Source organism: Panthera pardus, unplaced genomic scaffold (assembly GCF_024362965.1).
Source record: "Panthera pardus isolate Hobbes unplaced genomic scaffold, ASM2436296v1 HiC_scaffold_3, whole genome shotgun sequence".
In the NCBI taxonomy this organism is placed as follows: domain Eukaryota; kingdom Metazoa; phylum Chordata; class Mammalia; order Carnivora; family Felidae; genus Panthera; species Panthera pardus.
The window spans coordinates 50,024,360-50,052,148 of NW_026526876.1; the positions used below are offsets into that span (position 1 = coordinate 50,024,360).

Below are 27,789 nucleotides of genomic sequence, written 5' to 3' on the forward strand. Positions count from 1 at the left end.
TAAGGTCCTTCATGATCTCAAGTTATGATGACTTACTTGGCATGTTTGCTTGGCACTTCCCATTAAACCTTAGCCAATTCTCAAGCAATATCGATGTACTTGCAATTCCCTAAATATACTATACTCTCTTCTGTGCCTTTGTACACGCCGTTCTTCCCTTTAAACATTTGTCCTGCCCTTCTTCACCTGGTATATTACTATCTACCTTTTAAAGAATTTTCTATTTATTTTAAGTTTATTTATTTTGAGAGAGAGAGAGAGAACAGAGAGAGAGGGAATCCCAAGCAGGTTCCGCACCATCAGCACAAAGCCTGATGCAGGGCTTGAACCCACAAACTGCAAGATCATGACCTGAGCTGAAACCAAGAGTCAGATGCTTAACAGACTGAGCCACCCAGGCACCCCTAAAGATTTTTTTAATGTTTCTTTATTTTTGAGAGAGAGAACATAAGTGGGGGAGGCGCAGAGAGAGAAGGGACAGAGGATATGAAGTGGGCTCTGTGCTGACAGCAGGGAGCCCAACATGGGGCTTGAACTCACGAACCACAAGATCATGACCTCAGCCGAAGTCAGATGCTCAACTGACTGAGCCACCCAGGTGCCCCAACTATCCATCTTTTAAAAGTAAGCTCAAAGTCCCCTCTCTTTCAGGAGGTCCTCCCCTACTATCCACCATATCCACCAGCTGCACCCCAATTTGGGTTAAGTGACCCCCCTTGCACTCTGTGCTTAACTCTCTCGGAATTCATATTTCATTACTTGTCTGTTTTGTGGCCCCACTCCACCTATCTTTATTTTATTTTTTTTCTTTTTAACCAACCAGTAAGCACTGTTGTTGCCCAGTATCTATCTTTGGAGCAAGAGATTCCTCATCTGTCAGAGAAAAACTGTGAGCTTTTTATTTGTTTTTAAAATCATGTTCATAAGCCAATTAAACCAACTGATGCTCTTTACTTTCTTTTTCTTTTCTGTTACTCTTCAGTCCTAGTCCATCCCAGCAGATGCTTTCCCCACCTTCCCCCCCACCCGCCCATGCCCTGAGAGGCCCACCACCACCCTGACCTCAATCTCAGCATAGCACTGGCCAGCAAACACATGGCCTCCATCCTCCACAATATACTGGATTAACTTCCCAGCAGAAGGTGAGCGCATCACTGAAGGGTCATTTTCCTTCTCAAACACACAGGTCTTATTGCCAATTGTGATACGATATCTAGGAGGTAAGTAGGAGTATGTAAGCCAATAAATAAAGCACCTTGGGTTGTAAAGGAAAATGTCAGAATAATGTCAATCTGAAATAAAACAAAACACAACAAAAAACCTACAACCCTCCTTCCTCAAACTGGAAACTTTATTCTATATACACACAGGAAAACAGAACATTCATCCCATCTTTGCTGACAATGCACATAGACAAAATCTCCTTCAATAAGGGTCTAAATTATGGTACATCTGTATAATGGAATATTATATGACCATTGAAAAGAATAGACAACTCTATTTTAAAAAAAGAACATGAAGATGATGATGATATAATAACTAACAACTAATAACAACTAATAATTTCTTGAATGCTTATTATGTCCCAGGCAATGTTTTAAGCACTTTACATATGTTAATTCATGAAACTGTCACACTAACGTTGAATAACTGGTGTTGAACGGTCTATGATAGCTGTTAAAGGAAAAACAGAAAGTGCAGAACAGTATCTAAAGGTTATTTTTACTTGTGAATGTATGCAAAAGAAAAACACAGTATGTACATATATAAAAATTATATATCCACATAAAATTTCTGCAAAAATAAACTGTTAACAGTGGTTGATTGAAAAGATGAGAACTTATTTTTCATTCTCTACTCACATTGGAGTGGCAGAGAAACAGTGTTTTTAACTGGAAATAAACACTTTTGTACTCTTGAAATCTTTGTTAAGTACATGTACTATTCTTTTTATTTAAAAAATTACACCCAAATAGGCCCTGAAAAATTCCAAGAGCTGGTGACTACTGAGAGGAAAGGCTGATACAACGACCAGCAAAAGGACCTCACACAGTCCCTTACCTATCCACTTCCTCCTTCATGTATGTGGTATAACTGCTGCCATCATAGGACAGGAGCAGCCCTCCATCACTCAGCCGATGCACATCTACTTCTACGCATGAGCCGTTCATGATCACCACATACGAGTTGGGGGACTGTCGAGTCACCTGTAGGGAATGAGAACCAGAAGGGACAAGTCAGTGTGTCCCTTCCAGGTGGAACCCCAGACAAAATTTCAGTACCTTAAAGATATAGGTAAGAAAGCTCTGTCAGAGAGGAAGGTGCTCTTAGCATCAGTATCTGTGGGCATGGCTCAGCCCTGTTGCAAGCTAACAGGGTGACCCTAGATGCTTTTCCCTAGTCTGGTTATTCTCTGACTCCTGATCTCTTGGCTGCATATGTCACATTGAAGAGCACTAGAACACTGACACAAATGACTGTAATTTCACTAATACCCTATCCTGCAGTAAACCAAACATTTCCCCCATATCTTGACCTTTAAAGAAAGCAAGCTAACAAAGAAAGACAAAAAGTAAGGTGCAGTCTTCAGTTGGGTTCAGCATACCTTAAGTACATATTTGACTCCCTCATAGATAAGTTCAACATCTACTGTATTCAGAAGCGTATGAGCAGGAAGAACTTGACCCCTGAAAGAACAACAATGTGAGACACATCTACTCCTAGAAAGTTCTAGAAGTTCATAAGGAAATCTCAAAGGTTATTAATTGTAGCACTTCCTAGAACATCAACACCAGAAGCAACCTAAAGGACCATCAGTAAGCAACTGATACATGAATTATGAAAAAGCCTTATAATGAAGTATTATACAGCCATCAAAAAGATGAAAACATTTATGTACTAATATGAACTACCCTCCAAATTATACCATTAAATGAAAAGGGTAAGTGAAATTGTGAACAGTTTCAGAGTATGCTACTATTTGTGTTTTTAAAAAACAGGGGGTTGAGGGGCTCCTGGGTGCCTCAGTTGGTTAAGCATCTGACTTCAGCTCAGGTCATGATCTCACAGTTTGTGAGTTCGAGCCCCATATTGGGCTCTGCTAACAGCGCGGAGCCTGCTTCAGATCCTGTCCCCCCTTTCTCTGCCCCTCCCCAGCTTACACATACTCTCTCTCTCTCAAAAATAAATAAACATTAAAAAAAATAGGGGGTGGGATGAAACAAATATTACGTGTATATGCTTATATATATTTATAATATGTCTGGAACATCACAGAAAAAACTGGTAACATGGGTTGACTACAGAGAAAAAAACTAGGTGGTCAAAGAACAGACCTAAGAAGGAAACTTTTCACTATCTACCTTTTTTGTGCCTTTTGAGTTTTGAACCATGTGAATATATTACTGGTTATTATAAATAAATAAAATTAAAACTTAAAAAAAGACAAATGCTCCACTACAATCAACCCTCATCTGCTCTTATCAACTGGGACTTCATTTGGGGTAGTAAAAGGAAAAAAAAAAGGCAATAGGCCATGGCTGGGTTCAGGGGAAAGGGAAGGACATTGCCAAGGAGGGAAATATTATCAAGAAAGATTTTTGACAACAGAAAAAGGGAGTGATAAAGCAAGTGAGGCAAGAGGTAAATAACTGATGAATCTGTGCAAATATACACAGGTTATTTGTACTATTCATGCCACTCTAAATCAAATTTTTTCAAAATACAGGTTTTAAAAATAAATAAAAAATAACTAGCATTAAAAAGGTGGAGGGAAGCTTGCAGAGGAGATTTTATGTGTGACACATTTGTACACTAGTAAGGAAACCATTTAACTAGATTAAAGATTGCATGTTGAGGAACATGAGATTGCATGTTGCAAAACTGGACTGGTAGAAAGGGGCCAAAGTATATAGGGAGTTGAAAGTCACACTGAAGGATTTAGATTTAATACACAAGGGTAATGTGAGCTGCTGAAGGTTTTAGTGCATGAAAGCAACACAATGAAAGATATTTATCATTAAGACTTGAATAACTGCAATCTCAGTTCAATTGTGACAATTTTGTTTCTCCCTTTCAGACACCTTAAAAGAAAGCTGATAGAAGTCTAATAACATAGAAGGAAACAGTGCCTATGATTAAAGTGCTTTAAAATGATTAGCCCCTTGGACCATTCCTCCAGGGACTCAAAGGCAGAGCCTCATGTCCAGAGCCAGAGTTAGAAATTAGTTGAGCTCCATACAGTCTGATTCTCTACTTGAAAGACTCATGAGGTCATCCTGAATATCAGCCTCAATTACAAATTCCTGAAAGGTGTTGCAGGTAATATATGAAATATTTAGGGTTCAATGCTAGTGGGAAATACCAGATTTTCATCCCTGGGGGGGGGGGGGGGATTTGGAAACATTTGATACTTGTACAGGAGAGAATGCTTACTTCAGCTGGATTTGTTTTTAAAAAGCAACCCATTCTAACTCTGGATAAGTTAATTCCTAAAATCTGAAGTTAGAGTCCCAAAATAATTTGCCATGAAAACTCCCACAACTTTTCTCGCCCTCGCCTCCATCGTCACTGAATAATAGGTACCACTCACAAGCTGCCAGGGATAGAGAGAAGAATAAATGGATTTTTGAACCAGGACCACTGGTTGGCTTGCCTATGAGAAACAAAACCTACCTTTCTAAGGAATGAAGGAAGTTAGAGATGCTATTCCGTAGGCTCACATCTGCCACGTGGAGAGCCCCACACACAACTCCCAACATGGTATCAGGTCGCTCTGCCTGAAAGAAAGAAAAAGAGGGCAGGTCAAAAGCATAGTCACTTGGCACCATGGCCCCTCAATTTAAATCAGATCCAAATTTGCTGTGAAGAAACAGCTAGCATTGAGGATCTACAACCTTATTGTTCAACTGATATTTGAGATAAAAACACGTTTTACTTTTAGAATTTGAATAGAGACTTCAATGAATTAGAGATGAAAAACATCTTTCTCTATACTCTCCCTAAGATTTCCACTGAACCAATCAAAGAAGAGCTCAAAAACAAGATTTTGTCATAAATAAATTCAAGGGGTGCCTGGGTGGCTTAGTCGGTTAAGCATCCAACTCTTAATGTCAGCTCAGGTCATGATCTCACAGTTTGTGAGATGGAGCTCGTGTTGGCTCTGTGCTGACAACACAGAGCCTGCTTGGGATTCTCTCTCTCCTGGTCTCTCTCTCTCTCAAAATAAATCAACAAATCCATTCAAAAAGGTACAAGTATCTGGCTACTGATAATCTCAAAGAAAAATGGTATATAATCAAAATTTGGACCTTCAGATAATTTAGATGCATCTAATGATTCTATACAAAATCTTATTTAGAATAGCCCAGTGACTCAGGAACAAAGGGTAACTGCTGATTTAAATGAGACCCCTCTCATCAGCACTTGGTAGATGTATAAAAGTGGGTAACTCTGAAGCAGACTTAACATCAAATGAGGACAGACATATTGCAATCTCTAGACGCTTCTCCTCAAATATATTTTAGGAAATAATACTAGAACACGTAAAGTGACTGTGTAACACAAGCACAAGAACTCTGATGGTGCTGAAATTGCACTGACTCCTGGATTTTACCACGTAGATCAACAATCACTTACATTAGAATCAAATAAATTTTCTCTAGTGACATGGACTGATCACACCACAACCCTATAAAAACCCAATCCCAAAAGTTGTATGGCAAGTGGGGAAATACACACCTGTACTTTTTCTGCTATCAGTCTGTCTAGCCAGCCAGTGTCAATTCTATTCAGCTGAAAACTCTCAGTCTCCAGCAATTTGATGAGGTATTCAACTGTAGTTCGAAAGTCACCCCGAATAGATAGTTCCTTCAAAGCCACCACCATGTTTCTGGGAGAAGAACAGAAGCAGATCTGTTTCAGCAATGAGTGTTTTAGTGTTTTTCAATCATTTTAAAGAATCTTTCAATTCTTCTGGAGTCTTAGGAGGGAGGAGAGAGACAGTTCCACAAACAAATGACGGTGCACATGTTACTTGTGTTCATTCACGTGCATTCCAGACAGGACTTTGTAAGTCAGTAAACTTACAAAGTTTGGATTGATATTACCATAAAAGCATCAGCATATCACCTTTCACTATGTAGAGTACAGAAAAAACTATGTGCAAACCACCCTCAGTTTTCACTTACTGAGTTTCCACCATTCTATTCATTTATTGCTAGCTAACTAGGATTAGGGCATAATTCTCCCCTCCTTATACCTTATTTATTTTATTAAAGTATATTTGACACAGAATAAAATATACTTAAGTACATAGTTCAATACATTTTTTCTAATGCTAATACCTTCATGAGGTTTCCATACAACGAGACAATAGGCTGGGTACAGTCAGGTAACAGCCTGACCCTGCATGTGAGAGGTTTTTTTTTAAGCTGCATTTTAGACATCTGTGGAAGGAATTGCTCATTACTTTTGTTACTTCCCAATTAGGTGCAAAATGATCTAATTAGAAAAAATTTTTTTAATGTTTATTTCTGAGACAGAGAGAAACAAAGCATGAATGGGGGAGGGGCAGAGAGAGCGGGAGACACAGAATCTGAAGCAGGATCCAGGCTCTGAGCTGTCAGCACAGAGCCCGATGCGGGGCTTGAACCCACAAACCGTGAGATCATGACCTGAGCTGAAGTCGGTCGCTCAACCGACTGAGCCACCCAGGCGGCCTAAAAAATGATCGAATTTTAACAAAATTTCAAATACTGTGAGTTGTTTCCTGTACCTTTCTGCCCAGTGCCTATCTCGCAAAGGGCAGGTCCTTACTTCAACAAATATTTAATTTGTTGTTAATTAGGTATCTCACAGACTCAAGACACATACTAGACTCATAAGGGAGAGAGAATATAGATACAATAACTGCTTTCAAAATTTATGGCAGAATATCATAAATACCAGTAGAAATACAAGCAAAATGCTGGACTAGTTTTAAGAAGGGAGAAAATCCACCTCCCTATGGTTTCATGAGGCACGTGGAATCCGACATGGGATAAAAGTATAGGTGGAATTAGGACAGTGATAGGAATATCATCCCAATGGTCCAGGCATTCCCTCAGCCTAAACCATTTTTCTGTTTTCCACCTCCATCCTCCTCTTTACACCCTCTTGGCCTGGTTTATTCCTATATGCTTCTTAACCGTCTAGATGTCACTTCTTTCTGGGAAACCGTCCCTGGTCTCCCCAGACTGAGTTAGCTGACTCAGCTATATGTTCCTATAACGCATTTATGTAACCCCACTATTATAGACAGCACTTGCTACATTGAGTTTAGTTGCTTATTGCCTGTCTTCTTGTGGATTGTAACATCCCATTCGAACACAGACTCTATTTGTGTCTTCATTGTATTGCCATCACCAACAGATATTAAGAAAATATCTGATAAATGTAATGAATGAATGAATGGACACAGGAAATGGCAAAAACAAAGGGAAAGAGGGACAAAAACATGGGTTGTGTTCAGGGTACATTAGGATTGAGGTATGAGGACAGGAACTAGTGACAAAGCCATTTATTCAACAAATATTTACTAAACACTATGTTCAGGGGATACAGCAGCAATAAGATAAACATGGCCCTGTTCTCATGGTATTTAGATGACCATCTATGGGAAATAATGCTGAAATGGGGATTGAGGCTATTCTGGAAAATAAGAATATGCACACCAAGCTGAAGAATATAGATCTAATGTTATGCAGAAAGAAGAAACAAACTGAGCTGAAGAATGAACTTCTGGCATGTTGTCAAGAAGCAAGTTTATTATAAAGACCATATTTTTAATATGCTAGAAGTTAACCTAGTTAGCTTCACACCATAGAGAAATGTACAGAGCAGGTCAGGAGGTAAGGAGCAAAGGCTTCTGAACCAGATTAGAGGACATGTGCTATAGAAAATACTCAGTGGTCTCCGTAATCAAGACTTTAAACCTAAATACCAATAGAGGCCACTCTGGGAATGTAAATGAGTGAGGCAGAATGGATGGGGGCTGGGTGAGAGAGTTCATGTTTCCTCTAAAAGCAGCAGCCACACAAAGCTTCAGTAAACTTTTGCCAAGTGGAATATAAAACCAGTGTTGTCATTATCATCCCATTTTTAAGAGAAGGCAGAAATCCATATATTTATTTCAATCTCCCAATTTTTAAATATTGGCAATTTTTTAAAAATTAACACTCTGCAAGCCAATAAAAACACATCTGTGGCTGTGACTAGTTGGAAAGCCACCAATTTTACAAGTTCTAGTGTAAGCTTTCTTTACTTTGGTAAAGCAGAATATAGCTGCAAAAGAAAAAGTCATCTTTATAGCAGACAATTTTTCTGGTAGTATTGCTTTAATTTTGAAAAACTTTACTTATAGTTTTGAATAAATGGGAAGAACTGTAGAAGACAAAATAGAGAAAAATTAAGAGTTCCCTACTTCTGTATACACATTATTAAAAAGCTGATATTATTAATAAGTATCTATTGACTACTCAGCCTATGGATGGATACAGATCGAAGGTCAAGGAAATGGTTATAAACATAGGTGGTTCAAGAAAATATACCATTAAAAAATAGAAAGAACTAAGGCACCTGGGTGGCTCAGACGGTTAAGTGTCTGACTTCAGCTCAGGTCATGATCTCACAGTTTATAAGTCTGAGCTGCATATCAGGCTCTGTGCTGATAGTGTGGAGCCTGGAGCCTGTTTCATATTCTGTGTCTCCATCTCTCTCTGCCCCTCCCCCACTCACGTTCTGTCTCTCTCTCTCTCAAAAATAAACATTAAAAAAAAAATAGAAAGAACTAGTTCAATTTTGATACTCTAAAATATCTGAAGTGTTACAATTACTTCCTAGAGCCCTACGTTTTAGGAAAGCAGAATTGCTTGTAGTATTTTTTAATGTTTAATTAACAATATAATAAATAAAAATTAATGTTTAATATTTATGTTTAATAGAATATTAATAACTTATGACATAGCAGTCATATGTGTATAAGTTATGTGTATATGTCATAGCACACTAAGGTCTCATAAACAATGTGGATAGTTCCCTTATACAGTTTTTACATAACAAGCAGTTTGACTTTATTATTAAAAAAAAAAAAAATTGGCAGGGGCTGTGTGCCTGGGTGGCTTAGTTGGTTAAAAGTCAGACTTCAGGGCGCCTGGGTGGCTTAGTCGGCTGAGCGTACGACTTCGGCTCAGGTCACGATCTCACTGTCCGTGAGTTTGGGCCCCGCGTCAGGCTCTGTGCTGACAGCTCAGAGCCTGGAGCCCGCTTGGGATCCTGTGTCTCCCTCTGTCTCTCGCATTGTCTCAAAAAATAAACATTAAAAAAATAATAATAAAAAAAAAAAAAGTCAGACTTCAGTTCAGGTCATAATCTCACGGTTCATTGACTCGAGCCCCGTGTCAGGCTCTCTGTGCTAACTGTGGAAGCCTACTTGGGATTCTCTCTCTTTCCCTCTCTCTTTCTGCCCTCCCTTGCTCACACTTTCTCCCTCTCTCAAAAATAAATGAATAAACTTTTTAAAAAAGTAAAATATATATATGTTTATTAAAAAAAATTTTTTTTGAGAGAGAAAGAGCAGGGGAGGGGCAGAGGGAGAAAGAGAGAATCTTAAACAGGCTTCATGCTCAATTGGCCATGAGATCAAGACCTGAGCCAAAAATCAAGACCCTTAACCGACTGAGCCACCCAGGGACCCTTAACTTTATTATTTTAAATGACTGTAGGACATTTACAGCCATACCTTTATTTTGATGACAAACAGCAGATCCCACCTATGATTTTATATGATACCAAACTCTTGGTCAAGAATCTACCTCCCCCACCAAAACAATGTTTCTGTGGAAAAATATGATTTCTTTAAAGCAATCAATTTTATAAACTTATCAAAAATATTTAAAGTAAGAATACTTGAAAAGACTCAGAACAAACAGAAAAACATCTGCCAAACACTGCATAATTTAACAAAACATGAACGCAAGTACAACTGAAGATATATTTCCTCCAAAACAGTATCAGTACTTCTGTAGCAGACAATTTCCATTCCCATGATCACACATTCACTGAAGATTAGAACAAATTTATTTTTTTTAATGCAATCAAATGTTATTATACTCACGAAATTGCTTCCTCTCTGTTTTCTCCCCAGGAGAAGCAGTGACCAAACTGAGAATCAGCAAATTCGTGAAGGCCCCCTGCAGCAGCAACACTGAAATAACCCCAAACATTCTTATTGCTACGGAAATTCAGTTCCTGAACTGTTCCTGAGCTGGGCTTAAAACCCTGTTAGAGAATGAAGAATATGAGAAACCATATTATACTTCCAAGGAAGAGAACATACTGTTCACTCTTCATTCACTGTTTAGACTCTGTGTTAATCATACACAAAAGCAGAAATGATGCACAAAAATCAGAAAGGCTTGAGAGCCAACATCCAGTGCTACCCACCCAATAAGGACTCCATAATGACTAAAGTTGGATTAAATGGCCAAGGGAGCAGTGATCACTTATTTGTCTGCTCTGATGAGACTTCTATAAATTTCCATCTCCAGAGGAAGTCACAAGATAGAAAAAAAAAAAAAAGTATAAACCTTTTAAGTGATGGGTTACCTCATCTGGATTTTCACTAGTGATCCGAGCAGCAATAACATGGCCCCTTGGGCAAGGAACATGAGCAGAATTTTCAAAATCAATGGGAGCATCACCCCAGGGAGATACTCCATACATCATACGAATATCCTTGATTCTATACAGAGGGATCCCCATGGCAATCTGAAAGGAAACATATCACTCATTTTTCACAGTTACTTTCCTTAAAATGTGGAGGCTATCAGATTACCTACAAGATTTTTCATTTTAGTAAGCTTCACCTAAAATACTCTATTTCTATTGTAACCTGTATTCTACAATAATCGAATAGGTAACTCTAAGTTGTGTGTGTGTGTCTATTGCATTTCTCCATTAAAGGAGCAGAATTAAAATATATATAGGAAGAGTTCGTGTAAGTGCCTATCCAAGAAGTTCAGACAGCTAGAAAGTCCTAACTGTGTCATAATTACTTCATAATTATTCACACAAACCACTGGAGGAAGTAAATAAATCTTTGGTCCTTAATGGAAACCCAGAAGGAGCTCCCAATGTGGGCAAAGAACATATTAGATACAAATAATATCAGACCTCATCATTAGCCATTAATTACTGCTTCGCCCACGCTTGTTTCCTGGGATGAGTGGAGAAAACATTATTGACAGCTAGCACTTTGAATATTATAAAAGTAATGTGCTGCCATAGTCTTGCCAGGAGAAACTACAACCACCACTCTGATGTGGAATTGCTTTAATATAGAACATGAGTAATAAGGAGTAGAAGACAATTACAAGGGTTTTTTCCAATGAAAATAATCAAATAAAGCATATTATTTTTAAAGTTTCTTTCTAAACTATGACAGTTTCTATCACGTGTCTGGCTAAAAAATATGATAGTATTACTAGATTTGTACCCCATCAGGAAAGCCAACCCACACATCACAACCCATATAGCACGAGATGAACATTAGATGAGACTCAGATAGGAGGTGCTTCTCTTTATCAGACACCAGTTAAACCAGTTTCTCAGGCATCTCTGACATTCAGAACTTCTCTAGGCAACTCTCTCAGCCAAGATCAGGGTGACTCACCTGGAGTTGCGCTGCAGGGAGGTTGACATCAGCCACCATCTCTGTACAAGGGTGCTCCACCTGTAGCCGAGGGTTCAGTTCCAGAAAGTAGAAGCTTCCATCCTGGCTGTAGAGGTATTCGACAGTCCCTGCACTCACATAACCAACCATTTTGGCAAGTTTCACCGCACACTCAAAGAAGAAATACAAGTCAACATGAGTGTCTCACCTTGACCAGCTGGTGGACCCTACAGCCTCTCCCTGACTCAAATATCCACTGTTTACAAGAGCCACCAAAGGTCTTTAGCCACATGAGAGTAAATTTCACTCTCTCTGATTATTACACAAGGTGCCTAGACATGGGTGCCAAACTCAATCCAGAGTCGGGGGAGAACTGTTTTTCACCTGGCATCATAGGCAACCTCACCCTATCAGTATAAGTATATACAGGCAATAAAACATTGTGACAGACTATTCAGTGTGCCCTGGTTTGTAGTATTCCTGGTCATCTTCCTAGAAACATGGCTGTCCAGCTAAAGACTATACTCTTCAACCTCTCTTTAGCTAGTGACTCAGTTTTGACATATATAATGTCAGCATTAGTGAGTAATATGCATAAGCACTGAATCGGGTTTTGGAAATGAAACTACTTGTCCTTCTATTCCTAGCTTTTCCCCTTCTGTGGACTGGAATGTAATCATGATAGTTCACACCAGTTTCCACCATGCAGATGAGAACACACTAAGAATGGCAGAACAAAACAGAAAGAACCTGAATTGCAAGATGGCCTCAGGAAGCAGAACCGTCCTACTAACCCTGGAGAGCTTACCTCAGATTATGAGAGGAAGGAAAAATAAACTTCTATCTCATCTAAGTCATTGTATTTTTTGGATCTCTTTTTTAAACAGCTTAACCTGTATACTAATCCATACAGAAATTATAAAATTCAGATAATGCTACTATTTAGAAAAATTAAAACATGGGGATGCTACCTTAGCAAAAGAGTAGTGGGTAGCAAGGAAACAAATACTGCAGACTAAAAAGGTTGTGGTCTCACTGTTAGGCATAACAAAACACTTGATAAACTGTCTTCTACAATAACTTGGAACACTGACAACACATGAAGTCTAAGAAAAATAGTTAGAAAAAGTCAGAATGTGAAAAAAATCAACTACTTTTATATCCCCAAACCAGATTAGATTCTCACCCTGAAGCAACCCGGTATCAAAGATTCACTATTAGAGGAAAAGTTACTATCTCCAGAAATCTTAGGGTGTGGTTACTCTTACCTAAAGCTGACTGGAAGCACACAGTCCAGAAACTAGATTTTGAAGGTACTGTATTTCTGAACACACCACAAACCTGGCCTTGAAAAGCCTGTGATTGATAACTAGAGTAATATTTGTGGCTCTCCTCTTGCACCAACTCTGCCAAAGAAGGCATAGTCTCCAAAGGCCAATCACAGAGAAACCTCAATGAGGAAGAACTTTGCAGGGAACAAAGACAGGTATTTCAGGGATGATGGATAAGGGATTTACTTCCAGACAGCAGAACCAGAGGCAGCCAGGGGGCTAACTGAGGTATTACTCTAATACAAGGCAGGAAATCATCATAATTCCTGTCTAGAAGGATTTGATAACTGCTATGGACAAGTGATTATGTATATTTTTTATCTTTTTTCCAAGTGGGACTTATCCTGCTCATATTCCACCACTGTATATTGTGTATATGCTACAGGGAAGAATAATAAGGGGTACACAACTTGAATTTTAGATCATTGGCCCATGAAAAACCACATGAACATTTAATGGCGAGAACTGTACATTTCTTAGAGATCCTGGACTCTGGGCTGAATGTAGTAATTGGATGGGACTTTGGGCTGATTTTGTTGGGGAAAGACTAAATATGTTCTAAGAGTGAGAAAAAGGGTGTGAAAGGATAACGGGTAGCCAGAGGAGCAGACTGAGGCAGATTATTAAATGCTCTCCAGTGATTTTTCTTTGTATCATTTAGTAACAGAATCTCCTGAATTTCAGCTGAGTATATGGCCACCCAGTTAGTGACCACAATTCCTGACACCCCCTACAGGTAGGTGTGATTGTGTAACTGAATTTTGTCCAATGGGATATGAGCAGAATATGGGTAACTTCTGAATCACATTTTTACATGCCTGCCCTCTAAGTCCTTTCTTTCCCCCTCCCACAAGCTACAATATGAACATAATCTTATGAAGAAGCTTTAATCATGAAGATAATGACACCCTAGGGCAAGTGTTGGCAAACATTTTCATTAAAGGACCAAATAATAATTATTTTCAGCTTTGTGGGCTATAACATAAATAAATTAATGTGGCTGAGATCCAATAAATTTTTATTTACAAAAAAAGTTAACAGGTTATGGGACGCCTGGATGGCTCAATTGTTTAAGTGTCTGACTCCTGATTTTGGCTCAGGTCATGATCTTGCAGTTCATGGGATCGAGCCCCATGTCTGGCTCCATGCTGACAGTGAGGAGCCTGCTTGGGATTCTCTCTGCCCCTCCCCCATTTGTTCTCTCTCTCCTCCCACCCCTGCCTCCTCTCAAAATAAATATGCATTAAAAAAAAGTTGGCAGGTTGGATTTGGCTTGCTCACCAAGGGAGTTTGCTCACCCCTTTCCTAGTGAACAACACAGCAGTAAGAATGGATCCCTGGTACCAACTCATCTCTCAATGATGGTAGAGAGAGAAAGACAATTTACACCTTGTTTAAGTCACTGTATTTGAGTGTACCTGAGTGGCTCAGTCGGTTAAGCATCAGACTCTTGATTTCGGCTTGGGTCATGATCTCACAGTCATGTGACTGAGCCCCCTGCTTAGGATTCTCTCTCTCCCTCTGCCCCTACCTGCCCCCTACCTCTTTCTCTCTCAAAAACAAAACAAAAAAAGGCCACTGTATTTTGGAGGCCTCCTTATCATAGCAGTTAAAGAAAAATTCTTAATTAATGCATACACATGTAGGAATTAAACTTCCAAAACAGAAGACCATATATTTAGCTTGTTTGGAATTCAGGAAAAAAGAGATGGAAAATATATTTCCAATAAGATGAAGACTCAGTCACTATTCCAGAAAAGACCATGTTCAGACCCCTAAACTACAACCGTTTCCAAGAAACCTTGCAAGACTGTTGAGAATTCTTTTCTACACAAAAATATAGAATATATAAACTTTAAGATGCTCAGAAGACCTTTTAAGAGATAATGGATCTGAAAAAAGACATCTGAAGACTCAAAGATAATCAACTAGAAAATGGAACTACCTGCTTATCAGGAGGTTGCTTAAAAAAAAAAAAATTCACTGTCCCCAATCATTTCTCTTTTTTACCCATACTCGAAACAGTACACTCATTTTTATCAAAAGTGTTAACTAATTTAGAGCCGGAAATGTTTAGAGGGAGAAGAGTAGGATTATTTTTCCTCTAGGACAAGGATATAATCTTAGCAATTATCTAGAACCACTTGAAATTCCACTATACTCAGGTGTATGAATTGAATGAGCAGGAGTCCTATGAACTGAATGAGTAGTAGTTCTGTGTAAGAAAACAAAAATTACAGCTTTTCATATACACACCTGTTCCATATGTTCGAATACTGCTGGAGTAGCAATAGCAGCTGGTGCTTCTTCAATAATCTTCTGATGCCTGCGCTGCACAGAGCAGTCACGACCAAACAGAGAGATAGCATTGCCATACTGATCTGCTAAAATCTGTACCTCCAGATGACGGGATTGTTTGGCTAGTCTCATCACAAATATAGGAGATCCAGGGACTTCAGCTTGAACCTATATTAGAAGAGGAAATAAAACAAATTCTTAAGTGGTAAGCACTTCAATTTCAACAGGCAGATGCCTAGAAGTGTCAGGGACCATGTTAATTAGCAGGAATACAAAAAAAGAATAAAATATAGTTCATGCCCTCACCTATTAAGATGTTGAATTCTTAGTTATATAACCAATATTAATAGATGACTATGAAACATATGAACACCCAATGTGTTACAAAAGTGAAAAACAAAATAGTCTGAAAAGACACACACACAAATCCCACAAAAGGGTAAAATACTGCCATCAACTCCAGACAGCCAAATGTACAACTGGCTCCAGACTAGATGCTTTCTTGGTTCACATCACGTCACAGAGGGTGTTGTAGTTGAAGGATTTTGATCTTCAGTTTTGAAGCATAATGCCACTAGATACAAAATTCTACACTGGCGGTTACCTTCTTTCAGCACTTTAAAGACAATCCAATGTTTTCTGGCTTCCACTGTTTCTACTGAGATGTCCACTATCAATCATTACTCCTCTGAAAGCAATCTTTTTCCGGCTGCTTTAATATTTTCTCTTTTTCTCTCTCTCTTTTTTTTAGGGGATTGAGGTAGCAGATTTACTCTGATAATCTTAGATGTGGTTTTCTCTGTATTTGTGCTGTGGGACTCATAGTACTTTTTTAATCTGTGCTTAGTAACTTTTATGTAACTTCAGGATACTTCTTAACCATTATCTCTTCAAATATCGTTTCTGCTCCATGATTTCTTCAAATATTGCTTCTGTTCCATTCTCTCTCATTTCTGAGATTCCAAGTGCATGATATTAGATCATCTCACTGTATCCCATATGTCTTTTATGCTGTTTTGCTATGTAGCAAGTCACCCCAAAACTCAGTGGGTTACTTAGGACAGCAACTGTTTCATTTGCTCACGATACTGTCCTCATCTGGGCAGTTGTTCTTCTGCTCTTGCCTGGGGTCATTTGTGCATATCATCATCTGGTAGTTCAAGTGGGGCTGAATGGTCTCACTCAAATGTCGGGTGACTTGTGGTGACTGTTGGCAGGTAGGTCAAGGGAGCCTCGACTGGAACAGCTTATTTATAGCATGTGGCCTCTCATTCTCCAATGTGCTAGATCAGGCTTCTTCAATGCAGTGTTCCAAGACGGTGAGGGCAGAAGCTCCAAGGCTTCACAAGCCCTAGGCTCTAGAACTTACACAACACCACTTTTGCCACATTCTAATGGTTTAAGCAAGCCACAGGGCCAGCTAAGACTCAAGGGGTGGAAAAAGAGATGCCACCTCTTGATGAGAGGAAAGGCAATCACATTGCAAAAGGATACATACAAGGATGGGAGGAGTTATTGCGGCCATGTCTGCAAACAATCTACTATGGTCCACCCTCTGGCCACAATAATTCATAGACCTCCCACATGCAAAATAGACTCACCCCCTCCCAAGACCCCCAAAGTCATCCAATCATGGCATCAGGCTTGACGTCCATTTTCTCATGAATCATGTCCAGATGCGAATAAGACTCCTTGGGTGCAGCTCCTCAGGTGCAATTTCTCTTGATCCAACGATCTGGGAACTAAAAAGACAAGTTATCTGCCCCAACACCCCCACTATTTAATGATGAGATGGGGAAAGGATAACCATAAAGGATAATCCTGTTCAAAGAAGAGAGGATGGGAAGTACACAGTGGTCACTGTTCCATAGCAACTCTGAAGTCCAGATGGGTACATGTCAGGTTCCCTTACTCTAGGGGCAGGGAAATTTTTCAGGGTCTTGTTCTGCTCCCTGGCAGTGATTTTCCTAATCCACGGTGCATGGCTCTCCTTTGTTCTTAGCTATGCTCTCTGGGCTCCTGGCTCTGCTCTCTGACAAATCTTTTTATTAGATGTTTACAGCTGAATAGCTTTCTCACTCTGCTTCCTGTTTACAGGAAATTGAAAACCCACAAGGCTCTTTGAAGTTTGAACTACCTCTGTCCCTTTGGTGTAATTATCAGTACAAGTCCATTGAAAAATTTGTGGGCTTCCTATGAATCACACTGGGGGATTTACTCCTTGCCCCAAAAGATACATCCATAACTTTTCTGCACAGATATCTCTATACTTTGGGCATATCAGCCTGCTGTGGGATAACACCTTTAAGATTCTTTGAAACTCTTTCCTTTTAGCTGAGAGGATAATCCACCAGGTAGTGTCTTAAATATCTCTAAGCCTTAAAGGATCTCACAGCTATTCATGACTTGGCCTTTACCCTGAGGTCACTTTTTACTTTGAGGATCTTTTTACCAGGTGGAGAGACTGGGAATGAAAAAAAGTTCTGTTTTCAAACTCAACAAGTTTGAAACACCTTCTTTAGCTCATCTCTCTTATTATTCCTTAGCATAAGTAACCAGAAGGATTCGAGATACTTTCAACATTCTGTCTAGAGATTTCCTTAATTAGGTCCATGAGTTCATTAAATACATTCTCTATTTTCCAAGTTACCTCAGACAATTTGTTCCATCATTACAGAACATATGCTACCCTTTTTTCCAGACCCTACTAATAATTCCCTCACTGCCTATCCACCATTCCTCCAGTCTTCATTGACAATCTCCACCATTTCCCCAGCCTCCATGTATGAGCCAGTCTTAAAGCCAATGCGACATATTTTACTTTTTGTTATGGCAGCATCACACCTTTAGGTATCAATTTCTGTGGCAGTTACCCATTGATGCTTAACAAACCACCAAAAATTTAGTAACAGGACACTGAGCATTTGATTTGTTTACAGCAATTGACTGGGGCTCAGTTGGGTATTTCTGTTGATCCTGGCCAGAAGTTACTAATCATGCAGCTGTAGTCATCTGACAATTTAACTGGGGCTGGATGGCCTAACAGGGTCTCACATTCATGACTCAAATGTGGTGCTGACTGTCAGCATGTAGGTCTAGGAAGTCTCAGCTGGGACAACTCCTCTCTACTTCATGTGGCCTCTTTTTCTCCAAAAGTTTAGACCAGGCTCTTCACTTGTCAGTCTGAGGCTCAATTCAAGAGGGCAATGGCAGAAACTACAAGACCAGTTGAGGTTTAGGCTTCAGAACTTATACAGCATTTCTGCTACATTCTCTTGGTTAAAATAAGTCACAAGGCCAGCAAAAATTCAGAGAGTGGGAAAAAGACTCTCTTTCTTGATGAGAGGAGAGGCAAAAATCATATTATACCAGGGTGTGTATACAGAAATAGGAGAAGTTATTATGGTCATCTTTGCAAATGATCTCTCACATGCTCTTTTCTGTATTTTTCATCCTTTTGTCTCTTCATGCTTTAGTCTGGATTTTCTTCTGAGCTATCTTCCAGTCACTAATTCTCTCTTCAATTGCATCTAATATGCTATTAAACTCCTCTACTGACTTCTTAATTATAGTTATTGTCTTTTCAGCTCTAAAATTTGTTTCTTCTTTATAGTTTCCACTTTTCTGACAAAATTCTCAATCTTGTCTTTAATTTCCTTGAAAACATTAAGTATAATTACTGTAACATCCTTGTCTGATAGATCCATTATCTAAACTCTCTATGGGGTCTTTTATACTGACTTTCATTTTTCTTGATTTTCAGTCATGTAATTTGATATGCCTGCTTACCTTTAAATGGCTATTTGATACCACATTTGAAAAATAAATAGAAATAATTTGAGATCCTGGATATTATTATATTTGCTTCTTTCTGGTGGTTAGTTACACCAGCAATCCTAGAACTCCTTGCTTGAATCAAAGGTTGAGTATTTTGAAGCTGAGATTTAATGCCTGTGTGGGTTGGTCTATTTCCAGTTTATTTTTACTCCTAAGGTATAGTTCCTTCAAGATCCCAACCTAAAACGGGAAAGTTTCCCAGGGCACCCTCCTTAGAAAACCCTGAAGTCTAAGTTTTGTCCTTTTAGTCTTATAAGACTGTTGAAAACTGCAATCAGCTTTTCAACTGCTTCTTCTCAAACCAAAAGATATCGCCAGGGGAAAAGTGGCCTTAAATGCCACCTCCCTGGGTTTCCTTCTCCTATACCTTAGCCCCATAATTCTTTACTAACTTGAAAGGTTTCTAATGCCTTGAAATAGATTTGTAAAACAATTTTGTCCAGCTTTTCTAGTTTGTTCTCAATGGGAGGATTTGTTTGTTATTTGGTTAATCATTATTGGAACTTAAGGACGTTCGCATAAAACTTCTTAATCTTAGTGTTCTAGATTCTTGAACTATTTGATTCCATGGTAATAAGCAGTTTCAAAATACCTAAAGGAGTTATACTTTTAAAACTTAACATGCTTTTTCTTTTGCCTCTAAGAGTGAAAGTCCTTTCCTTTAGATCCTGTGAGGCATTGATCTTCCTATAAATTCAGGTAAACTACAAAAGGAATGTAGGGTAAAAAGGAAAAAGAAGGGTAATACTCAAAATCTGACATTCAAAACAGGATAATGCAGTAAAACAATGGATTTATCACTTTTATCAGTTTGCTGTTTAATGTTGTTTGCTTTTTAAAGAGGGCAAATAGAAGGTGGCCAGAGACACTAGTAAAAGACAGTAGAAAGTAAAAAATGCTGGGAAAAATAAGAACAGTGGGAAGCTAGGAAAGTGAAAGCCCAGAAGGTGTCCAATTTTCCTTTTTCTGACTCATCTTTTTCTGGTAGGAGAAAAAGAAAGTGAGTCAAGTATGTGAGGGTAGTCCTCGGGCAGGAAAGAAGAGACTTCTGTCTCCCAATTATCTAAGATTCTGAAAAGAGATCATTTATTTGGCCTCCACAACTAACCTGTAGTATGGCCACACCAACATGGCTGCAAATCAGAGGGTTAGGCAGATATCGGAAGCTCAGCTTTCCTAGAAAATCCCCAATGATAGAATGTAGACCTGCCATAGGGTTCCTGTGCCAAGGTGCAGTGGCCATGCAGCACAGACGAGGGTGCAGGCTGCTGAGCTGGCCAGGTAGATGGGACATATAGCATAAACTCTGGAACCTGCAGCCACTTTGAACTGAAGTGAAGTAAAGCCAACCAGAGAGTCTGAGCCCAGCCATGCAAGAGCATCCGAATCAGGAGCTAACCACATAATTTATCTACAATGCCAGCAAAAGAGAAACACAAAAATGTCGAAAGGCATTGTGACTCTTTCTTATCACTATGAGGTCCTGTGAGCCACAGGGATCATATAGGTGTTCCCATATAGGAAGACTTTTATATTATGGAGAATAACTACTGTTTGAATCACCTTATTGAATAAAAACTTACACTGAATTGGACATTGCTAATAAGCAGGTAGGAGCTAGGAGAAAGACTAGAGTACTTACAGACAAAATAAAAAATTACATTTTCTGGACATCCATATTATATTATGAATATTATCTTTTATTTTATGGAGGTATAAGTGACATACAACATTAGTTTTTGGTGTACAACATAACAGATTGTAGATATAGTGTGAGTTAAATCATGTATCTCTGATATACATGTAAATTCAAGCAAACAAAAACAACTTGTATTCTACCTGTCTGAAGAGGTTCGGGAAGTCATCTGCATTGTTAACTTTTCTGATTCCTTTCCCTCCTCCTCCTTCTGAGGCCTTGATCATTACTGGATATCCAACTTCCTCTGCTGCCTTCAAGAAGAAAGAGAAAAATGGAAATAAGAGTAGTAATAACAGGGAAGGAGAAAACTGGCAGTTTCTCCCTTTAAGAATGCTGCCATTGGTAGGTCCAAAAGTAGTAAAATAGAAAGGTCCTGAAGACATACTATTGGGGGGGGGGGGGGGGGGGGGGAAGCAGTAAAACAATATTCGTAGCATTAGGCTGAACCAAAAGAAATGGCCTTTTTTGTAGGTAAAAAAATGGTTGAATATTTGCAATTTCATATGGTTCAATGTAAGACAATCCTGTGTAGGCCAAAAACAAAATAAAACTGTATGTTTATATATAATTATGTATACTTTCATACACCCACATATGTGGGTGCAAAAAAAAAAAAAAAAAGGCCAGAATATACACCAGTGGTGATAAAAGGAAGATAAATAGATATACCTCTACTTCTTACTGTATTTATTTCTATATTATTGGAATTTCTTATAGTATGCAGGTCTTCATGTTTTACCTCTAATTTTTATTTTTAAAAAAGGTAGAGGTAGTCAATGGTCTCAGTACAGTTTCTGACAACATAAAATATTCAACAAATCAGAACTCTCACATATCCAGAAATTATTTTCTCACTTAACTTTTTGTAAAATATAAAAATAACAAGACACTGAAATATTTTTTTTTAAGTTTTATTTATTTATCTGAGAGAGACAGACAGAGAAAAAGAATGCGTGCAAGCAGGGGAGGGGTAGAGAGAGAGGAGAAAGAGAGAATCCCAAGTAGGCTCCACACTGCCACCGCAGAGCCCAATGTGGAGCTCAAACCCATGAACAGCAAGATCATGACCCAAGCGTTAAGTTGGACACTTAACTGACTGAGCAACCCAGGTGCCCAAATATTAATAAAATTAGTTAGAAAATTAATTTTCAAAACATACTAAATGTGGTTTTCACATTTACAACATTTGATAATGATCAGGTAGCAAGTCTAAACTTTCTGAAAATTAATTATATATCCATTAAGTAGGGAGCTGGTTAAATCAAGATATGCCCATCTATTAGAATACAGTGCAATTGGGGCACCTGGGTGGCTCAGTCGGTTGAGCGTCCGACTTTGGCTCAGAGTTCGAGCCCCACGTCGGGCTCTGTGCTGACAGCATAGAGCCTGGAGCCTGCTTCCGATTCTGTGTCTCCCTCTCTCTCTGCCCCTCCCCCACTCTCTCTCTTTCAAATATAAATAAACATTAAAAATTTAAAAATTTTAAAAAAAGAGAATACAGTGCAATTATTAAAAAGAATGAGGTGGTTTTTATATATAGTGATATGAAAAATGTCCAGACAGTATTGTTATGGCAAAAAGTAAAGGGGGTAGGTAGAAGTTAACCAAAATTTAAAATAACTAAGTCATTCCTTTGTCAAAACCTTCCAGTGATTTATGGTTTACATTATAATAAGATCTAAAATTGTATCAACAGGGGCACCTGGGTGTCTTAGTCAGTTAAGCGTCTGACTTCAGCTCAGGTCATGATCTTGTGGTTTGTGGGTTTGAGCCCCACTTTAGGCTCTGTGCTGATAGCTTAGAGCCTGGAGCCTGCTTTGTTCTGTGTCTCCCTCTCTCTCTGCCCCTCCTCCACTCACACTATCTCTCTCTCTCTCTCTCTCTCTCTCTCTCTCTCTCAAAAATAAGTAAACATTAACAAAAAAAATTTTTTTTAAAAACAAACAGCATGATGAAATAGTATTGGCAAATAAAGGGCTATCACTGGGTGATAGGGATCAAAGAAACAGCCATGAATGTGGAAAAGACTTAAAAAAAAAAAAATAAGGTAGTCCACATGATATCAGTAAGAAGGCAGGCCTTTTAAGAAAATATGAAAACTCTAGGCACAGGTCATCTATTTAGAATATTTGCAAAGTATTAAAAAAATTTTTTTAAATATTATTAAAAAAAATTTTTTTTAATGTTTATTTATTTTTGAGAGAGAGAGACAGAGAGACAGAGTACAAGTTGGGGAGGGGCAGAGAGAGAGGGAGACACAGAATCTGAAGCAGGCTCCAGGCTCTGAGCTGTCAGCACAGAGCCTGACATGGGGCTCAAACTCACCGACTGCAAGATCATGACCTGAGCCAAAGTTGGACCCTTAACCGACTGAGCCACGCAGGTGCCCCAAATCTTCATTTATTTTTGAAAGAGAGAGACAGAATGTGAGCAGGGAAGGAGCAGAGAGAGAGGGAGACACAGAATCCGAAGCAGGCTCCAGGCCCTGAGCTGTCAGCACAGAGCCTGACGCGGGGCTCAAACTCAGCAACCGTTTGATCATGACCTGAGCTGAAGTCGGACACTCAACAGACTGAGCTGCCCAGGCACCCCACAAAGAATTTTAATCTCAGGAGGAAAATGCTTATATAATATAAAGTAGGAAAAGAAAAAAGGATTACTAAACTATATAGAGAGAGTGACCTTAATTTTATACTTATCATAATAATTATAAATATGGGAATCTATTAATAAAGATGATCACTATAGGATAATAACATATACTATGAATCAAAAACAGGTCAAAAGAAAATATATGAATGTGTTATGAATATGTATCTATCTCTGGATGGTGGGTTTATCATCATCTCTTTTCTGACCTTCCAAATTTTCTACCAGAAATTTTTATGTTTAAAATTAAGACAAGGAGGGGCACCTATGTGGCTCAGTTGGTTAAGTGTCCAACTCTTGATTTCAGCTCAGGTTCATGGGTTCAAACCCCGTGTTGCTGTCAGCACAGAGCCTGCTTGGGATTCTCTCTCTCTCTCTCTCTCTCTCTCTCTCTCTCTCTCTCTCTCTCTCCCTCCCTCCCTCCCTCCCTCCCTCCCTCCCTCCCTCTCCTCTGCCCCGCTCATGCTCTCTCTCTCTCAAAATAAATAAATAAACTTAAAAAATAAATAAAACAAAATTATGACAAGGAAAAAAAGGAATTTCAATTGACAAGCAAAATAGCTAGTTCTTTACAAAGGGCTTCTACTTTTGCAAATTATAGCAAATAGAGTATGAGGTTGGCAATTCAATTAGAAATATTAATTTTATTAAGGAGATTAAAAGACACAACGTGAAATGCAAACAAAAGAGGAAAATTAGTTGAGCATTCAGCATTTTTTCTTGAATTTATAACATATAATTCAAACACAAGTATTGTGTTTTTCTAAAACAGCCTCTTTCATCATCTACTTGAAAGCATAACTGACATTTCCAACTATTTAAAAAGTGAAAGGGGAACAAACTGAAGAGAACTTATAAAAGAAAGAAAAGGTAATGTTGGAGAAAGGATCTCTTTTTGTTTGGGTTCATGTTTCCAAAAGGATGGACTGTAATTAGACATTTTCAGCCTCTCTTGGCTCCCACCCCCCTCCCCCAAGGGAAAAAGAACAAATTATGTGATTGGTCAGTTTGGAAGGAGGAACTGAGCATGCACAGCTCAGCCTCTTCCCCTTTGGGATCAGCCCACTGCGCAGAGCATATGCTCTTTGTCAGCTCTCAGTGATACAAGAAGCTGAATGGTAAAAGCTCTATCTCTGGAGAGGAACATCTTTGGTTATTCAGCACCACCAGTACCCAGTGAGTAAGCATATTTAACTCTGACGTTCAGTTTACAAATCTGATTGTTGCTAAACACATAAGCCATTTCACCAACATCTCTATTCATAATAAAGCTGACATTTCTCTATCTGCCTGGCTTCTTGGTTCTGAATTCAAGCAGGGCAAATATGTGTTGTTTGTTGCCCCCCACCCCACAAACACACACATACACATAATAACAGGTAGTACAGTAGAGAATCAGTATTTTCTAAAAGCTCTGATTTAGCCACCTAAGAAATGTTCTGTCCAGGTGAGGGTTTACTTCACAACAAATTTATTTTTGTTAAATTTAGGTCACTTCCTTACTCTATATATCTCCTGGTCTTACAATCCCAATGCCCTCATGGGTGCATATCATGAACCAGGCTTCAAATTAACGTTTGTGACTACAATCAGTCAGTTGAAAGACATCACTCTGTAGTTAGTAACCTACCTTCAGCCCATCATCCACATCCTTCACATAACCTTTTTGATATAATTCCTGGGGAACATTTAAGATACGTTTTGAAAAATCATTTTCCTGCCAGTCCACACGAAGACCTGTAATAGATAACGGTAACTTAAAAGCTGCTTTAAAAGCTTCTGTTTTGTCAATTTTCTGCTATTCCTTCTTTAAAATGACCTTGTATTTATCCAAAATTAAGGATATGTGAAAAAAAAAGGATGCCATAAAGCCCTCAATTCTCAGGGTTAGCGGTATTTAGCTCTAGAAGACCTGACAACTTGGCTTCTTACCCTGGAGGAAGCCAGGAGAGCTAATAGGGAGCAAACTTATAAAAATGCAAGAATATACAAGACTGAAAAAAAAAAGCATGTCAGACTTCTCACAGCAACTCAGCAGGCAAAATACCTTCAATTTGTGTGTTCAGGCCTGCTCCAGGGCCAGAGGTCTGGGAAATAATTCAATCTTTATGAGCCCTCGGAAATAGAAATGGCGGTTTTATTGGCCTCAGCAGAGTCATGATTCCATGCTCCCTGAATGTCCCTGTACTCAGCCACAAGGGGTATGCTATAGCCTCTCCATTCAAACGAGAACAAATTCAACCTTTTATTTTAAACTGTTTGACCCAGCAGGTCTAGAGAGGATATTGCAATCCCCCTGGAGAGCCAGAGTAACAAGAGTTCAAATCTGTTGGGCCTCAAGGCAATGGTCGTTCCCATTTGAAAGACATTTTAGTTTGTTGTTCCCTGTGGTTGAGTACTAAGCAAATTTATATTGTTATTAGTTATAATGATTCACATGGCACTCTTAAAGGGATTTGTCTAGTATAAATCATTTTAAGAAAAATTTTATTCTTCTGTATGCCCAAAAGAAAGGTTGACTACTGCCCTCATTTTCTGCATCAAGGGCAAATGAGAGTTTGAATTAACAGCCAAAGTAAATAAATCATCAATAGATGGTAGGTTGACATGAAGAAAATGATAGTAGGCAAACATTTGAGTAAGTGGGTTTTTCTTAGTGAACCAGGTCTCCTGCCAGGCAGGTTCAAAGACCTAATTCTGCCTAAGTCCACCTGTGATGAAGATTCTAGCCTGCCCAGAGTAAATCCAAATCTACAGAACCATATGAGTTTTCCCAGAGTTTCCTCAAATTCAAATTAAATCTCAAGATCATTTAAATCACAGTTTAGCACATGTGTAACTGGTACAAAATTTATATTCCTAAGACATGATAAAATCACAGGTGTATAAATTAGCCTAGGAGATATAAAATACCATAAATCAACCTGGATTCTATTTCTTATCCTGAAGAATCCAAATAACATTTTAAATAACCTTAAGACCCAAGCCACAGTCCCAAATATCCTACTGAATTTTTCCACACTTCAAAACACAAACAAGAAATACTTTCTTACCACTCCCACTCCAGGGAAGAGTTGGGATACCAGCAGTTTGAGCCACTATGGAAGATGCAATCTTATCCCCCAAAGCCCACATGGCCTGGCTTGGAGGACCTAAAAATAAGAAAAGAACCCTGATTGTAACGTTTTGGCCTCATTTCCATCACATAGGTTTCATCTTTTATAGAATTATTTTTGTATTTGTCTGGTCTCCCCTACATCATATATCATGGAGATTGTGAACTTGATTATGGGGATTACTGTGTTATGACTCATCTTTGTACTCTTTATAGAACTTAATGTAATAAGCTTTTAGCATACAGTGAGAGTTCAGCATGTATGCTGAATTAAATTCCTGACAAATCTAACTCTGATTTTATCATTGTTCATGATCCAATTTGACAAGGTTATCAAAGTCCTTTTTTTTTTTTTTTTAAGCAATCTTAAAATAAAGGACTTATAAAGTTTGGGGTTCAAGTCTGAGATATGCCCTCCTTGGTCTTAGGAGAATCCAAAAGGAAAATTTATCATTAGTAAACATTTATCTCTTTAGAAGATTTCTCTCTACTAAAGGAAAGCAGAAAAGTCAGAAGAAAGAGCTCTCACTTATAGGAATATAACTTATATGCTTAAATGTGAAGGTGCTGATTCATATTTAAGGGCACAGTCCTAGGGCATCCTAATATTCAATGATCTCTGCTACACAAAAAGAGGTCCTTTCTCTACATATTTTCTTAAGGTTAATGCCAAGTTTTAAAAAGCCAGTGTTTTGGAAATCAGAGCCTCCTCCATATCTCACGGAAAAGAACCTGAGGACAGAAACACAACCAAGATGAAGAAAGATAAGTAGGATGTAAGAAATGAGGAAGAGGTATGTGGAATTTGAGAAACTTAACAGAAGACAGTGGAGGAAGGGAAGGGAGAAAAATAATTTCAAACAGACAGGGAGGCAAACTATAAGAGACTGTTAAATACAGAAAACAAACTGAGGGTTGATTGGTGGGGGAGAGGAGGAAATGGATGATGGACACTGAGGAGGGCACTTGTTGGGATGAGCACTGGGTGATGTATGTAAGCGATGAATCATGGGAATCTATTCCTGAAGCCAAGAGCACATTGTATACAAGGGATGTTGGCTAACCTGACAATAAGTTATATTTTTAAAAAAATGAAGAAGAGACAAAAAAAAGAAATGAAGAGGGTTACTCTGAGAGCTGCTGATTGATG

General features: G+C 38.7%; 1 protein-coding gene across 20 annotated transcripts in view; it reads right to left on the reverse strand.

Annotated features, from left to right (window-relative positions):
• Positions 1 to 27,789, reverse strand: part of ACACA (acetyl-CoA carboxylase alpha) — a 277,600-nt gene that overhangs the window by 155,977 nt on the left and 93,834 nt on the right. For 19 of the 20 annotated variants that reach the window (XM_019424026.2, XM_053892519.1, XM_019424025.2 and 16 more), the window contains 12 exons: positions 26,578 to 26,676; positions 25,155 to 25,261; positions 21,016 to 21,126; positions 15,298 to 15,507; positions 11,711 to 11,881; positions 10,645 to 10,806; positions 10,154 to 10,317; positions 5,740 to 5,890; positions 4,675 to 4,778; positions 2,606 to 2,687; positions 2,062 to 2,207; positions 1,063 to 1,213 (listed from right to left, as the gene is read on the reverse strand). In XM_019424026.2, coding sequence (XP_019279571.1) covers positions 1,063 to 1,213; positions 2,062 to 2,207; positions 2,606 to 2,687; positions 4,675 to 4,778; positions 5,740 to 5,890; positions 10,154 to 10,317; positions 10,645 to 10,806; positions 11,711 to 11,881; positions 15,298 to 15,507; positions 21,016 to 21,126; positions 25,155 to 25,261; positions 26,578 to 26,676 — 1,658 coding nt within the window. Of the gene's footprint in view, positions 1 to 1,062; positions 1,214 to 2,061; positions 2,208 to 2,605; positions 2,688 to 4,674; positions 4,779 to 5,739; positions 5,891 to 10,153; positions 10,318 to 10,644; positions 10,807 to 11,710; positions 11,882 to 15,297; positions 15,508 to 16,940; positions 17,043 to 21,015; positions 21,127 to 25,154; positions 25,262 to 26,577; positions 26,677 to 27,789 lie in introns of those variants that run through there. The other variant, XM_019424034.2, reaches the window with a different exon arrangement.